The sequence below is a fragment of the Hoplias malabaricus genome, chromosome 1, assembly GCF_029633855.1.
Source record: "Hoplias malabaricus isolate fHopMal1 chromosome 1, fHopMal1.hap1, whole genome shotgun sequence".
Taxonomy (NCBI): Eukaryota; Metazoa; Chordata; class Actinopteri; order Characiformes; family Erythrinidae; genus Hoplias; species Hoplias malabaricus.
Genome location: NC_089800.1, coordinates 20,176,315 through 20,190,841, shown reverse-complemented (window position 1 = coordinate 20,190,841; position 14,527 = coordinate 20,176,315). Strand labels below are relative to the sequence as shown.

The following is a 14,527-nucleotide window of genomic DNA, read 5'->3' as shown; positions in this document are numbered from 1 at the left end:
TAATTCCAAGTCATTTTGGACCATTTCTATTGCTTCATTCATCATGAATTTGTTACTGAATGTGAAGGACAGCCTGCTGTGGTCAAACAATGTAGTAAACTAACCATAGATAAAAATGGAACTACATGTTTTTAAATGGACATGGATAATATTGTTTTATATAAACATCAGAAATATAATGTTCTACGTACATTGTCCCTATGTTTATTATTTTTTTAACCATATGCTGATTTTTTCCAGTACTAAAATGTACTTATTTTGCGGTTCCTAGAATAAGTACAAAAGAGAAACTCAGTTGGAAATGGCAAGCTGCCTCTATTCACAGCTCCCAGAGACACTCCAGACTCAGTTTGCTAAACATTTGGCTTCTGCACAGAGTGAGGTTAGTTTTTAAGTGAGTTTTACCCCCTTTCTTTATTTGCCCCTTTTATAATGCTGTTGAAGAGCTCACAACTGAAATGTATTTAAATAACTAAATATTTAGGGGAAAAGTAAATGATTAGTCACTGCAGTACACACAGGCTTTTTATTTACACCACAAGCTGTAGCATTAGAAGAGAAGCTAATTTGAAACACTCTACTATCCTATCTCACTTGATTTGTTTAGGAGAAATACACAGTAGGAACAGAACACTGGTAGAATCCTTACAGTAACCACTTTTGCTTTTCTGGGAAGGCTTTATAATATGTAGCGGCACAGTGGCGCAGCAGGTAGTGTTGCAGTCACACAGCTCCAGGGACCTGGAGGTTGTGGGTTCGATTCCCGCTCTGGGTGACTGTCTGTGAGGAGTGTAGTGTGTTCTCCCTGTGTCTGCGTGGGTTTCCTCCGGGTGGCTGTCTGTGAGGAGTGTGGAGTGGATGGATGGATGGCTGTATAATATAAGGATACTTGATGGGTATGTCTTAAAACCTCATGAACATTCTAGACAGACTTTATATCTACTATGCGCACTCACAAAAAGAAAGCTGTCTCACTTCTTAACTATGTCCTCTCACACCTGATCGAGAGGAGCCTAAACTGGAGCCGCCAAACAGATACTGTCCCTAGTGGTTCATGTTGTTGTATAAAGGCCAATATATTGTTCATGTGCCATCAAACCATGATCCACCTTTCTTAAGCAGATAGACTGCTGCTCTTTCCTAGACAAATCCAGTGCTATGTTTATTATTACACTGCGCTGAACTGAAACACAGGTAAAGACCGGATAGTGGCAGCTGTCTTTCTCACTATGCTGTTGCTAAGAATCTGAGGAACCTCGTTCTGTATTTGTGGACTGGCTTCAACATGGGAACAAGCTGAAGTCATTTTCACTTAATTTATTTTAAAAATATGATTCACTTCATGTAATGCATGACCTCTGAAGTCTTGCCAAATACCAGAGCCCACAATTTTGAAAAGAGAGTCCCTAGCAGACTGTTGTTGTTCAAGAAGGGCATTGGATAACTGTGCATGGATTGGTCTTAAAAATGAATATATGTAATTAGAAAGCTTTAAAAATGTATTAAACTTTAACAATTGAGAGAACACATCTTATATATGTAGTGTTTTAGCTTGAGTTTTTTTTTTATTATTTTAAACATAGCTTTAATGTTTATAAAATGACTTGGTACTTATATAGGCCTGTTTTGGGATTCGTAGATTCAGTCTGAAAAACATTATCTGGCCTCAATGTAACCTTATTATCTTCTTTCTTGTTGTTGTTTTTGTTGTTGTTCTGAATTAGTACAAATATAAACTGGAGGGGAAAAGGGAGCTTGCCAGCTGCCTCTATGCTGTCATGCCTAAAACCAGAGAAACGGAGCATGTCAAGGAGCTTTCTCAGCTTTACAGCAAGGTATTTTAGTTTATGTACACACACCAACACTCACATTGTCTTCTGATGAACTAAAGAGAAATAATTATGAAATTGACAGAACTGTCATTGATATTAATACGATGGATATTTCCTAAAATCCCAAATAACAGTGGTTTCTGTTATTTAACAATTCAAAATACATTCATTGGACATTTCATAAAAAGACATCAACTGTACATGTACCTTGTTGTGTAGTTAGACTCTGTAGTTGGTTTGTTACTTTGCTCAGCTTTGTCAGCCGTCATCTAGTTTCTAACCACATGAAAACGCCACTGACTGGTAATAGGGAGAGCCGAGCCTCTGACACTGCGACTCTGGGCTTAGCACTGCAGAAACCTGGGAGTGTATTAGTTAACACCATGTCTTCCCAGCTGCCCCCAGTTAGTGGGTACATGGATGACATGATGTTAACAAATACCCACCCATGTAGTCAGCGCCTTTCTGAGAAAATTCATGACAGCCTGAGGATGCAAGGATGAAGGTTAAGCCCAGTAAGTTGTGGGACCAAAGAGAATGTGAAGACTGTTAATAACTTTAAATACCCCACATCCCACACATGCTGCAGCCTTAATTATTGTCTCCTTTTCTTATCCACACCAGGGTTATTTCTTTTGTTTCCCGGTCAAATTTGTTAGTAATTTCTATATTGAATTTAAATATGTCTTTGCCTCTATGTTGTTGCACATTTTTCTGTATTTTACTTTTTTTACAATATAGAAAAACTATGAGGAAAGAGGGAAGAAAGAAGCACAAGAATGTCTTTATTCCCAAATGCCACAGACTGCTGAGACAGTGTTTGTGAAAGAAGTAACCAAACATCAGAGCAACGTAAGCATTCCTCTGTTAAAATGTGTATGAAGTAGGATTTATTTTAATTTGTACAATGGTGTTAAAATGCCTGTGAAGCCTTTACTATTCTCAGTAGTGTCATATGTATTTATGTATGTATTTCCTACCCCTGTTAAAGGCGACTTTCATTCATTCATTCATTCATTCATTATCTGTAACCACTTGTCTAGTTCAGGGCGGCGGTGGGTCCGGAGCCTACCTGGAGTCATTGGGAACACACCCTGGAGGGGGCGCCAGTCCTTTATAGGGCGACACATACTCACACATTTTTGTTTGACGGCGACAATGCCTGTTGCTCAGTAAACATGAGCCTAACAACATGTGATTTATGTGGTGGCACAGTGACCTTCTGTCAATAATTCGTAGGTAGATTGACCAGAGGAGGATTGGTGCCTCCTGTGTGAGCCTTGGTTCCTCCCAAGGTTTCTTCCTTCAGCTCTGAGGAGCTTTTCCTTGCCACTGTCGCCTCTGGATTGTTCACCTGGGGATTTTACATTTCATATTAATCTTTTTTCTTTACTGGATGTGTGTGAATATGCTTTGTGACAACATCAGTTGTAAAAATAAATTTGATTTGATTTGATCTGGGGAGATTCTGCATTATCCAGTCTACAGAGGGAGACTGCACAATGTGTTAAACAATGAGATGCCAACAGCTGTGGCACTTAAAATTAATCAAATATATATATATATATATTTGTTTCATGATAGTTTTGTTTGCGGGTTTTGATCACGTATAACATGGGTACCTATGTGGAAGGTGAAGAAACATATTCTTTGCCTGTGTGTGTTTTGTTTTAGAAACTGTACAAGGAAAAGTACAGTATGGAGAAAGGGAAGTCCTTCTATGCTAACATGAAAACACTGCCAGAGGTGGACCATGCCATGGAAGTCAACCAACAGCAGAGTAATGTAATTTCTCTTTTATTTTCTCTATAATTTTAAAATACATTAATTTGACACCTTTTTTTTGGGAGGGATTTTGGTTGCGATTAAACATAATAAACATTCAACACCAAAAAATTGTTAGATTGTTGTTGAGAATATAATGGAATATTGTTAACATTTCATTTTTTAAAATGTTCCTAAACTTTACCACTCTGTCATAGCATTGTTTCTCACATGGAACTGACACTACAAATCTCATAATGTGTAAAAGTCTGCAGCCCACCTCCTCACTCACCCTCGTTCTCACTAACACATTACACCTGTTCTCCAGCATCTTCACTGGCTTCCCATAAAACACCAGATTCAGTTCAAGATACTCCTTCTTAGCTCTAAATAACCTTGCTCCTTCACAACTGTCTGCTCTTCTCCATCCCTACAAACCCACTCACACTCCCAGGTCTTCCTCAGGCGGGCTGCTCACTGTCCCTCCCTCCAGGCTATTGGTTATTAATATTATAATATTGCATATAATATTATTCAAATGAATGCTCGTTCTGTACTGTTTGTTAATGTTTTGTTCTATATTTGCTCTGTTTTGTATGTCTTTCAGTGTTTCTATGTGTTGACTGTTGTAAGCGTCTTTGAGTTCTGGAAAAGAACGTTTTAAATATAAAATATTATCATTATTATTGAATTTATTAAAACATGGCCAGTAAATTTGGGCAAATTTTACTGCTTCCAGCACAACTTAATCAACTTAAAGAGCTCACTGTTTACTTGCTGCCTAATACATTCCACTCAGGTGACAGGTGCCATTGTAATGAAATAATAATTGTTATTCACTGAATGTACACTGATCAGCCACAACATTAAAATGGCCTCTTGTTTTTACACTCATTTTCTTTTATTGACCAGCTTTATTTTGTGCACATGTAGGTGCACTTTGTATTTCTAGAATTTCAGAGTGTATTCTGTAGTCTGTAGCTCTGTGTACTTTGTTAGCCCTTTTCATACTGTTCTACAGTGTTCCGGGCCACAACAGAGCCAATGTTATTTTGAAGGGTGGATAATTCTCAGCACTGCAATGACACTGGCATGGTGTTGGCAGCTATTCTGTCTGGCACTGGTATATGCAACTAATAACTGTGCAGTATTAAACAGTCATAGCTTGTTGGCACATATTTTAGATGCAAAGACAGTAGCTTATCTGTTGGCAGGGTTTGTGCATGTTGTAGCCATTCATCAGTGCTTCACACGACACAACCCAGAGTACAATGCTGTATGGTGGTTTCTTGGGGACAAAACAGGGTGAAAGGGGGCTAACGATGTGTGTAAAACATCAGATAAATTACACTCTGTAATTGTAGAACTACAAAGCACATCTGGTAAGTGGAGCTGGTCATAGTATACACAAATTTCGCCATATTTTGTAGTGAGATAATTGCAAATACAGTTTGCAGTTGAGGTTTGTTATCTATATTTGACCCCTGAAGGTAACCTATAGGAAAAGAAATCAAGCCGTGCACCGGTCCCATGAGGTGGCAGATAGACCAGACATCATGAAGGCCTTACATCATGAAGGCCTTGTTTCCTTTTTAAACAGTTTAGATATGTTCTGTGAATGCATTCACATATTTATATTTAGTTGTATTTTTTTTCCAAGCTGTCCTCTTTTACACATTTAACCTTATTTCCTGTTTTCACACTGATGCTGGACATGTCAAAACAAAGAGGCAGAGAAAGAAGACAATGTTATGAGAATGGCAGAGATTTCAGTGCAAAGTTACAAATGATCATGAAATGAAATGCAGCAAGGATACACACTTTGCAGTTTGATCGGAAAACGTGCCGAATTAAATAGGCCTGAGACAGTGCAGTGGAGTAAGTGACCATAGCTGTAGATCAGATTTCTGGGGAAAGTGACCTCTTGGGGTGACCTATTGGGTGAGCAGTCAGTCTGGTGGAATGTGGGAAAACAGACGCAGGGCCCCAGTGCAGAGAGTCTAGCAGTGTCCAGGTATGCCTGACCATCATCAAGCTCAGTAGGACAGACAAACTATCTGACATGGTCAGAAAAGCTGCTGTCTAATGGTGATGGTCAGCTTAGTCCTTATGATGAATTAGTGCCCACTGGAATCAGATTTAAGCAGCTCTACTCTGTGGTACTTTGTTGCTCTGTATATTTTTATATCCACTTTCACAGTTCTGCAATGTTCAAGTATTATTTATATGCAATGTTCAATTTATTATTTTGAAGGGTGGATCAATTTTTGGTGCTGAAGAGATTCTGGCATGGGGCTAGCAGCTATTATGTCTTGCACATGTATGAGATGATCAGACACAGCAGTTCTGCTGAAGTGATTAAAAACTCACTGGCAGATACATTGGACAAACATAGCCACGATGTTGGTCCACGATGTAGATGCAAAGTCAAAGAGAGTAGCTCATCTATTGCAGTACAGTTTTTGTGTTAAACATCCTTTAGTCCTTCATTAGTGGTCATGGGACATGACATACAGCATGCCCCCAGGACACTGCTGTATGTTGGTCCCCTGGAGGCCTTGAGCATTTAAGAATGGGGTGAAAGGAGGTTATAAATATATGAAAAGCAACAGATGAACAGCACTCTGTGATTGTAAAAGTACAAAGGACACGTATATGATAAAAAGAGCTGATTTCAAAAAGGTTAATTTAAAGGTTTATTTATATAATTTTTTTGCCATATGTTTTGTAGTGAGACAGTCTGTAGTAAATACAGCCTGCAATTGAGGTTTGTTATCTATATTGCACACCTCAAAGGTAACCTATAGGAAAAGGAGTCAAGACGTGCAGCGGTCCCATGAGGTGGCAGATAGACCAGACATCATGAAGGCCGTACAAGCTGCAAAACTAGCCAGCAATGTACGTCTCATTCACACACACCTCTGTTTATTTACACAGTTTACACAATTTACATCTGTTTTGTTCATTTCCTCTTTGTACATATAGTTCATCATCTCATTTCCCCCTCTTTCTTATAATTAAAAATACTTTTTATCAAGGTACACTACAAGCAGAAGTTCAGGAAAGAACTGGGATTCCAGAAGCCACAGTACAATCCAAACAACTGTGTGTCTTTTAAACACGTACAAGCTGCCTCAACCCTTGCCAGTCAGGTGATTACAAAATATTGTTGCCATACATTTGGATTTATATAACAATCACTACATTTTGTGCAGAAATAATGTAAAAATTGTAAAAAATGATGTAAAAAATATATATCATCTACAGGGGTTTGACAATGAAACTGACACACCTGGTTTCAGACCACAATAATTTATTAGTATGGTGTAGGGCCTCCTTTTGCGGCCAATGCAGCGTCAATTCGTCTTGGGAATGACATATGCAAGTCCTGCACAGTGGTCAGAGGGATTTTAAGCCATTCTTCTTGCAGGATAGTGGCCAGGTCACTACGTGATGCTGGTGGAGGAAAACGTTTCCTGACTCTCTCCTCCAAAACACCCCAAAGTGGCTCAATAATATTTAGATCTGGTGACTGTGCAGGCCATGGGAGATGTTCAACTTCACTTTCATGTTCATCAAACCAATCTCTCACCAGTCTTGCTGTGTGTATTTGTGCATGGTCATCCTGATACACGGCACCGCCTTCAGGATACAATGTTTGAACCATTGGATGCACATGGTCCTCCAGAATGGTTCGGTAGTCCTTGGCAGTGACGCACCCATCTAGCACAAGTATTGGGCCAAGGGAATGCCATGATATGGCAGCCCAAACCATCACTGATCCACCCCCATGCTTCACTCTGGGCATGCAACAGTCTGGGTGGTACGCTTCTTTGGGGCTTCTCCACACCGTAACTCTCCCGGATGTGGGGAAAACAGTAAAGGTGGACACATCAGAGAACAATACATGTTTCACATTGTCCACAGCCCAAGATTTGCGCTCCTTGCACCATTGAAACCGGCGTTTGGCATTGGCATGGGTGACCAAAGTTTGGCTATAGCAGCCCGGCTGTGTATATTGACCCTGTGGAGCTCCCGACGGACAGTTCTGGTGGAAACAGGAGAGTTGAGGTGCACATTTAATTCTGCCGTTATTTGGGCAGCCGTGGTTTTATGTTTTTTGGATACAATCCAGGTCAGCACCCGAACATCCCTTTCAGACAGCTTCCTCTTGCGTCCACAGTTAATCCTGTTGGATGTTTTTCGTCCTTCTTGGTGGTATGCTGACATTACCCTGGATACCGTGGCTCTTGATACATCACAAAGACTTGCTGTCTTGGTCACAGATGCGCCAGCAAGACGTGCACCAACAATTTGTCCTCTTGTGAACTCTGGTATGTCACCCATAATGTTGTGTGCATTGCAATATTTTGAGCAAAACTGTGCTCTCACCCTCTGCTAATTGAACCTTCACATCCTGCTCTTACTGGTGCAATGTGCAATTAATGAAGATTGGCCACCAGGCTGGTCCAATTTAGGAATTTCAGTTTCATTTTCTAACCCCTGTATTGTTGTATTGTTCCACTCCGATATACAGTATCTAATTTCAGACAGTGCAGAAAGTGCAGTTTGATTGTGTGTGTGTGTGTGTGTGTGTAAAAAAAGTCTTTCAAATAAAAGCTGGATTCGTATGAAAACACTTTGTTTTTTGTGAACTCTTTATACCAGGTGCAGTACTGTAAGAAGTATGAAGAGGGTAAAGGGCAATATCAGTTCACCTTGGACACAGCAGAACATTTCCACCATAAAAGGAATGCAGTTTTGCAAAGCCAGGTATTCCCTTTATCATATGACACAAAGATCTCTCTCTGATATATGTATATTTTTATATAAATATATACAGTCATGGCCGAAAGTGTTAGCACCGCTGGAATTTGTACCATTTTTCTATCATAAAATGATTGCAATTAAACCTTTTTTGTCTGTCAAATAACGTGAAAGGTCCTCCGTCGCCTGTCTCAATTCTAGCCCTAAGGTCTTCTATGAAGTGGGCAATTAGATGATGCTGTCGAAGGGCAAGCAATAAGAGAGAAAGTGTTCAAGGGGTCATAGTGTTAAGAGCTGAATGAGACACTCCAGGTGTGTACATCACTACGGCTTAAACCCGATTTTCTGCGGTTTACAGCCAAACTGGGCTTAATGTTACAGTGTTTCCCCGGATGCTTAAGGAAAAACATTTTATAATATTATCTTAATAATGTGTGGAAGCATTCCTGCTCTTTTACAAAGCAGAAAGTCAACTTGTTTGTTCCTATAATACTCACCAACACAATGGTCACATCCGTTAATGCTAATGAGTTCACCATACCTTTACTGTTTAATTTTACATAAAAACCTTTCCTTAAAGCCACAAAACCCGAGAGCTAGTAGGATTTATAAAACGAGTCTGTCATTGGATCTCCATTACAGCATGAGACTTTTACATAGAAATATTTTTGCATAAATTGATTGGTTAGTACTTTCCTGTTCATTTATCAAATATATATTACTTCTGTTTGATAAAATATAATAAACGTTCATGTGTGTAGTAATGTTAAAGTTGTCACTATTAAAGCGTAGTCAGTTCCTGTCATGATCACAGTTGTCTTATATAAATTAACTGCTTGAATGTCATTTCAGAACAGTCTGTTCAGTTAGTTATGAACAAGCAAAAAACTTTCCCTGATCGTCCTGAACTGCCTGTTTGTAAACATTTATATCACAATGTTATAGCTAAGTTAAAAAGGATCTTTTCCCTTAACTTGAGCATTTTTAAAACATGACTCGACCACGTCAGTCTTAGTAAAGATAAAGGATTCTAGTTAAACTTAAAGGGTAATTGTTTCTCCCTTTTCTGATTGTGTATTTTTATTGGTTTCTCTGAGGAACAGCAAAGACTTGCAGTGGAACATGGGTAATTCCCTTCACAACGGTGTTGTCTGATGCAGACTTATGAGGAGGGCACATAAAGTGTACATAGGGCTTGCACATGCTAACGAGGGGTGTGAAGGTGTAAGTGTGAGTATTGGGACAGAGGGCTACAATCAGCCTAATCAGCTGCAGCTGGCATCTGTTTTTAGGACTCCACCCAATTTCCAAAGGCTTTGTACATGCTTTTAAACTCCCTAAATCCTTCTCAAGGATCCTTGAGCTATCTTTTTCCTCATGCCTCCTATCCTTAACCATAGAGCAGGCACATTTGGGTCAAATCTGTCTCACTTTTGTCACTTACAACTCAGTAACAGCACTGGAAAGGGTTGTTTAGGGCGGACATAGGCCAAACGTCGTGAGCCAGGGCCTGACTTGGGTTAAGGCAGAGGTTGTGTGAGCCTGAATTGTTCCACAGCACTTCTAACATCTGGCCCATATAACGTCCTCAGTCAGCGCCGGCTTTCAAGGCCATGTGGGCTATAAGAGAGCTGCAGATGTGCCACATTTTGGCCACACATTGATTGTTATCTGAGTAGTTCGAATTTGAAAAGGGGGGAAAAAAAACAAGAGATGAATAGATGCATGTTCCATTTACATGTGTGATGAAGTCAACCCAAATGCCACTTGTCTGATCACCTGGATTATTCTTTGTTTTGGCATCCATTGTTCCCATTTGTCCCTTCAATGCTCTAGTGCAATCATGTCACCTGCTTACATGGTGGTCCCATGGTTAATCCTCTTCTTCCATTCCACACTCTCTACCTCTCCCTCTCTCTCGCTCTTGCTCTCTCTCTTGCATCCCCTTTGTTTGCTCTGCTGGCCCATGTTTTTTTCTCATTTCCTCCCTGTGCTTGCATCAGTCTTTCCTGTGTTCTCAGCTTGTTTCTTTTTGTTTTGTTCAGTCATAAAAGCACATCAAAATTCATCACAGTTCAGAGTCACAAACACATCCAACTGTTCTGTAATAACCAATTTATGTTTTAATTGTATTTTCGAATGGGCAGCACGGTGGCACAGCAGGTGGTGACTCTGTCACAGCTTCAGGGTCCGGGTCCTGGGGTTGTGGATTCTGTGAGGAGTGTGGTGTGTTCTCCTTGTGTCTGCGTGGGTTTCCTCTGGGTGACTGTCTGTGAGGAGTGTGTTGTGTTCTCCCTGTGTCTGCATGGGTTTCCTCCGGGTGACTGTCTGTGAGGAGTGTGGTGTGTTCTCCTTGTGTCTGCGTGGGTTTCCTCTGGGTGACTGTCTGTGAGGAGTGTGGTGTGTTCTCCTTGTGTCTGTGTGGGTTTCCTCCGGGTGACTGTCTGTGAGGAGTGTGGTGTGTTCTCCCTGTGTCTGCTTGGGTTTCCTCTGAGTGCTCAGGTTTCCTCTCTTGGTCCTGAAACACACGTTGTTAGGTGGATTGGTAACTCAAAAGTGTCCTTCGGTGTGAGTGTGTGTTGCCCTGTGAAGGTCTAGTGCCCCCTCCAGGGTGTGCCTCTGCCTTGCGCTCAGTGATTCCGGGGGACCCACCGCAACTCTGAATTTGATAAGCGCTTACAGACAATGAATGAATATATTTTACAAAAAAATAAAAATATCTTGTAACTTTCCAGAAGAAAGGTTTGATGGGATTTAAATCTGAACAGTGGACCAGCAGAATTCATAATTCATATTAATTTGAAATACATTGTCTTATTAAAAGCAATCTTTATAAATTCAAAGTCAGAAATAGGGTAAGGTTAATATCATTGTGAGTCTCAACATGAAATTTTAATGTAAAAATAATTTTAAATGTTGAAATGGCTAATAAGGTCATTGTAACACTTTTGTGTTCTCTTTAAATATTGAATATTTGGTTTAAAAATAATGGTCTTCTTTCCCTGTCCATTCCTTCCTATATCCATCAGTTGGCACATGCCAAAATAATAATAAAAAACTTGTATTTAAACTAATACATTTGCAGTATTCTTGGGAATGCACAGACACACCTCTGAAAAATCTGTCAGAAAGAAGGCTCAGAAATAATTTGAACTAGAGCCCTATTTTCAAACGTTGGTCATTGTACAAGAAAATGGAAGATAATACGCCTGGACTTCATTAGAGCTCAGCAGAAGTGGGTCTTTAATCATTTGATGTTATGCTCCTTTATTTGACCAATGACGTAGATGTTGATTCAATAGAACAGATCAAACAATTTTACAGTAGTTCCAGGCAGTGGCGGATGCTGGTCTTTCAAGGAGGGGAAGCTCAGTTTCGGCCTACATCATAAAATGTGTCTGTTTATTTATACGTAAATTCTACCCTCCGTTCCTTTTCAAGAAAATGATCTGTGGCCCTGACTAGTGTCCTCTCAATGGCCAGCAGAGCTAGGCTGCCACATCAACCCTAACCCCGCATTCTGTGGGGTAGAAACACAACTTATATAATCAGTAAGTAAGTCTTGTAAGTCTTGAATGTCTGAATGCGTCTGTGAGCTCCGTATACCGTTAGAAAGCGCAGATCCGACCGTTTCTAAAAATAGCGCTTTTATCGCGGTGCTGTGAAGCCTCTGGGAGTAATCCAGTGTGAAAAACCACCTAAAAATCAAGGTGCTCCTTCAAAATTTGTGTGTCATGTTCGTCATGAAATATTCTAATCATATTCGCTATAATCAGAAAAGAAAGGAACAAGAAAGACGGTGTTTACTTTCAGTTTCGGTTTGACTCACATGACGTCATCTCACACTGTCTCTGGGCGGAAAAATATGAGTCATCAGCAAAAACATATTCCTATTATTGATTTATAGTTTTTCAAGGTTTTTATAGGTTTCACATCAAATAATAATGCATTAGATCAACAAATATAAACTAAAAAGCTTAAATAATTCTTTATTGTGTATGTTTATCTTTAATAGCTATATACATAGGGTTTTAAATGGCCTTGACCCATGTGACGTGTGTCCGTCTATGAGTGCTTTGTGACGGTGGAGGGGCTCAGCAGCACCCGCTGATCAGAAACTACGATAGAAGTCAGAAAGAGTGATAGAAGTCAGTCTCCAAACACAAGCAGCTACAAAAAACCCACCAGAAATAGAAGCTCGATTTGTTGCTAGTCGTTTTTAACAAAAAATGCCGCTAAGAGGTTTAAGAAAGTCTCTGGTTCAACTCAGAACAGAATGAAAATGTTCAGCTCTGGCCAGCCGAGGCCAGCCCACGGCCCCATAGACCCCCAGAGACGCTGAGCGTCCGATGGGTGGGACAAAGCCCAGCATTTATCCAATGACTCGTCTCGTTTCGCTGCTTCGCTATTGAACTCTGTGGATGCTCAGCATCCACACTGTTTAAAGAACGGTGAATCTGTGGGAATGATTGAGAGGAAAGCCGTGTCTTTACCAGTGATAAGAAGCTGATTCTGAACAAAAGTTGAGCGCGTTGTAGTGCATATTTATTCAATGACATGTACACACAACATTATATATTTGATGACTTATTTTTTGAAATTTTAGGGGAGGCTGAGCTTCCCTTGCAGTCTTAGAGCAATCACCCCTGGTTCCAGAGTAATTTCAGTAAACCTGCAAAGTTAATTGGCCAACATTTTCATATTAACTGTGTATTTAATTTAGACGCTCTTTGACTAATTTTTGTGAATGCTGAATGTGAAATTAGGTGAAGTACAAAGAGGACTATGAGAGGAACAAAGGTAAACAGAAGATGGATTTTCTTCAAACAGAGTTCTACAACATGTCCAAGGATACTCAGAAAATGCAGAGTGAGGTAATGCCAACATTTATTACTTGACTTCATTTATATATATCTAATTTAAACTAAGTTAATTAATTATAGTTTTTAAGAGCTAAACTGTCACCATGGTGTTACGCTCATATTCTGTATCTTTAGTTAGTTTACATTATTGTACCTTATTTTATTATAACGGAAGAATTTAAAATGGTGTGATTTCATACGGCCCTTTTAATCTCCAGGACTTGTTCTTTTATTTTACATAATTCTATAACAAAAGATTATAAATATTCACCTGTCCTTCTGGAGAAGCTAATGTAATGTACCTTTAGGACTTTAACACCACTGCATTACCTCTAAAGGCACATTTACAATTTATCATTAAGGGTTATGTAGCAGTAAACAAGCCATATTCAGTGTCTCAAGTTTCTTATCTACAGAAGGAGTACAGAAAGGATTTGGACCTGAAGGTGAAGGGAAAGGGCCTGTCTTGTTTAGAAGAGACACCAGATTTCCTGCGAGTGAAGAATGCTGGAAAGGTCATCAGTGAGGTACAGCAGACCATTATTCAAATCAAAATGGCATTTGTGTCTGCTGAAGATTTGTGCAGCCTTGTTTCTGGTGTAGTAACAAGGAGTCCAAGGGCAATAACCAGATATGGATAAGACTTAAAGATAACTATTAGCATGCAAATCACAAGTCGTGGAGGGGACTTGGTGGGAGAGAAAAGATTATAAAACAGCAGGAATATAATGTGTGATTAATAAATCGTGGTTAATAGGCATGTTTGTTAAGCCATTAGCAAATTAGTGATTAGCCACAATACAGTGACACATGCAAAAAAAATTTACAAAAAAATTTAACTGGGATGAGCAAACTTGAGCACAGTGGAGTCATTGAGTGCACTTTGAGTAGCCAATGAGCTAACTAGCCGATTAGCATCAGCTAACAATAAGAACAACATGAACACAAATAAATTATTGTAAAGTCTCCCAACAGACCTCTTTAAAATGATATTTGTTTATACAAAGCTAGTGATGAAGAAATGGTCATGAATTGGCTCTGCTTGTCTATGTTTAATTTGCCCTGCAGAGTTTGTACACTGAACTGTGGAGATGTTTATATTCTAAAAATCTATTCAAATGTATATAAAATATGAAAATAGTAGCAATGAAATGTTCTCCCAGTGCCTGCGTGGGTTTCCTCCGGGTGCTCCGGTTTCCTCCCACAGTCCAAAAATACACGTTGGTAGGTGGATTGGCAACTCAAAAGTGTCCGTAGGTTTGAGTGTGTGAGTGAATGTGGCGCCCCCTCCAGGATGTGTTC

At 39.7% G+C, this 14,527-nt stretch overlaps 1 protein-coding gene across 3 annotated transcripts in view; it reads left to right on the top strand.

The window, feature by feature from the left end:
* LOC136664318 (nebulette-like) overlaps positions 1–14,527 on the top strand; it is a 38,546-nt gene that overhangs the window by 9,875 nt on the left and 14,144 nt on the right. For 2 of the 3 annotated variants that reach the window (XM_066641463.1, XM_066641454.1), the window contains exons 13-21: positions 272–382; positions 1,725–1,835; positions 2,574–2,684; positions 3,507–3,617; positions 6,393–6,494; positions 6,635–6,748; positions 8,265–8,369; positions 13,130–13,237; positions 13,642–13,752. In XM_066641463.1, the coding sequence (XP_066497560.1) occupies positions 272–382; positions 1,725–1,835; positions 2,574–2,684; positions 3,507–3,617; positions 6,393–6,494; positions 6,635–6,748; positions 8,265–8,369; positions 13,130–13,237; positions 13,642–13,752 (984 nt within the window). The remainder of the gene's footprint in view (positions 1–271; positions 383–1,724; positions 1,836–2,573; positions 2,685–3,506; positions 3,618–6,392; positions 6,495–6,634; positions 6,749–8,264; positions 8,370–13,129; positions 13,238–13,641; positions 13,753–14,527) is intronic. The other variant, XM_066641458.1, reaches the window with a different exon arrangement.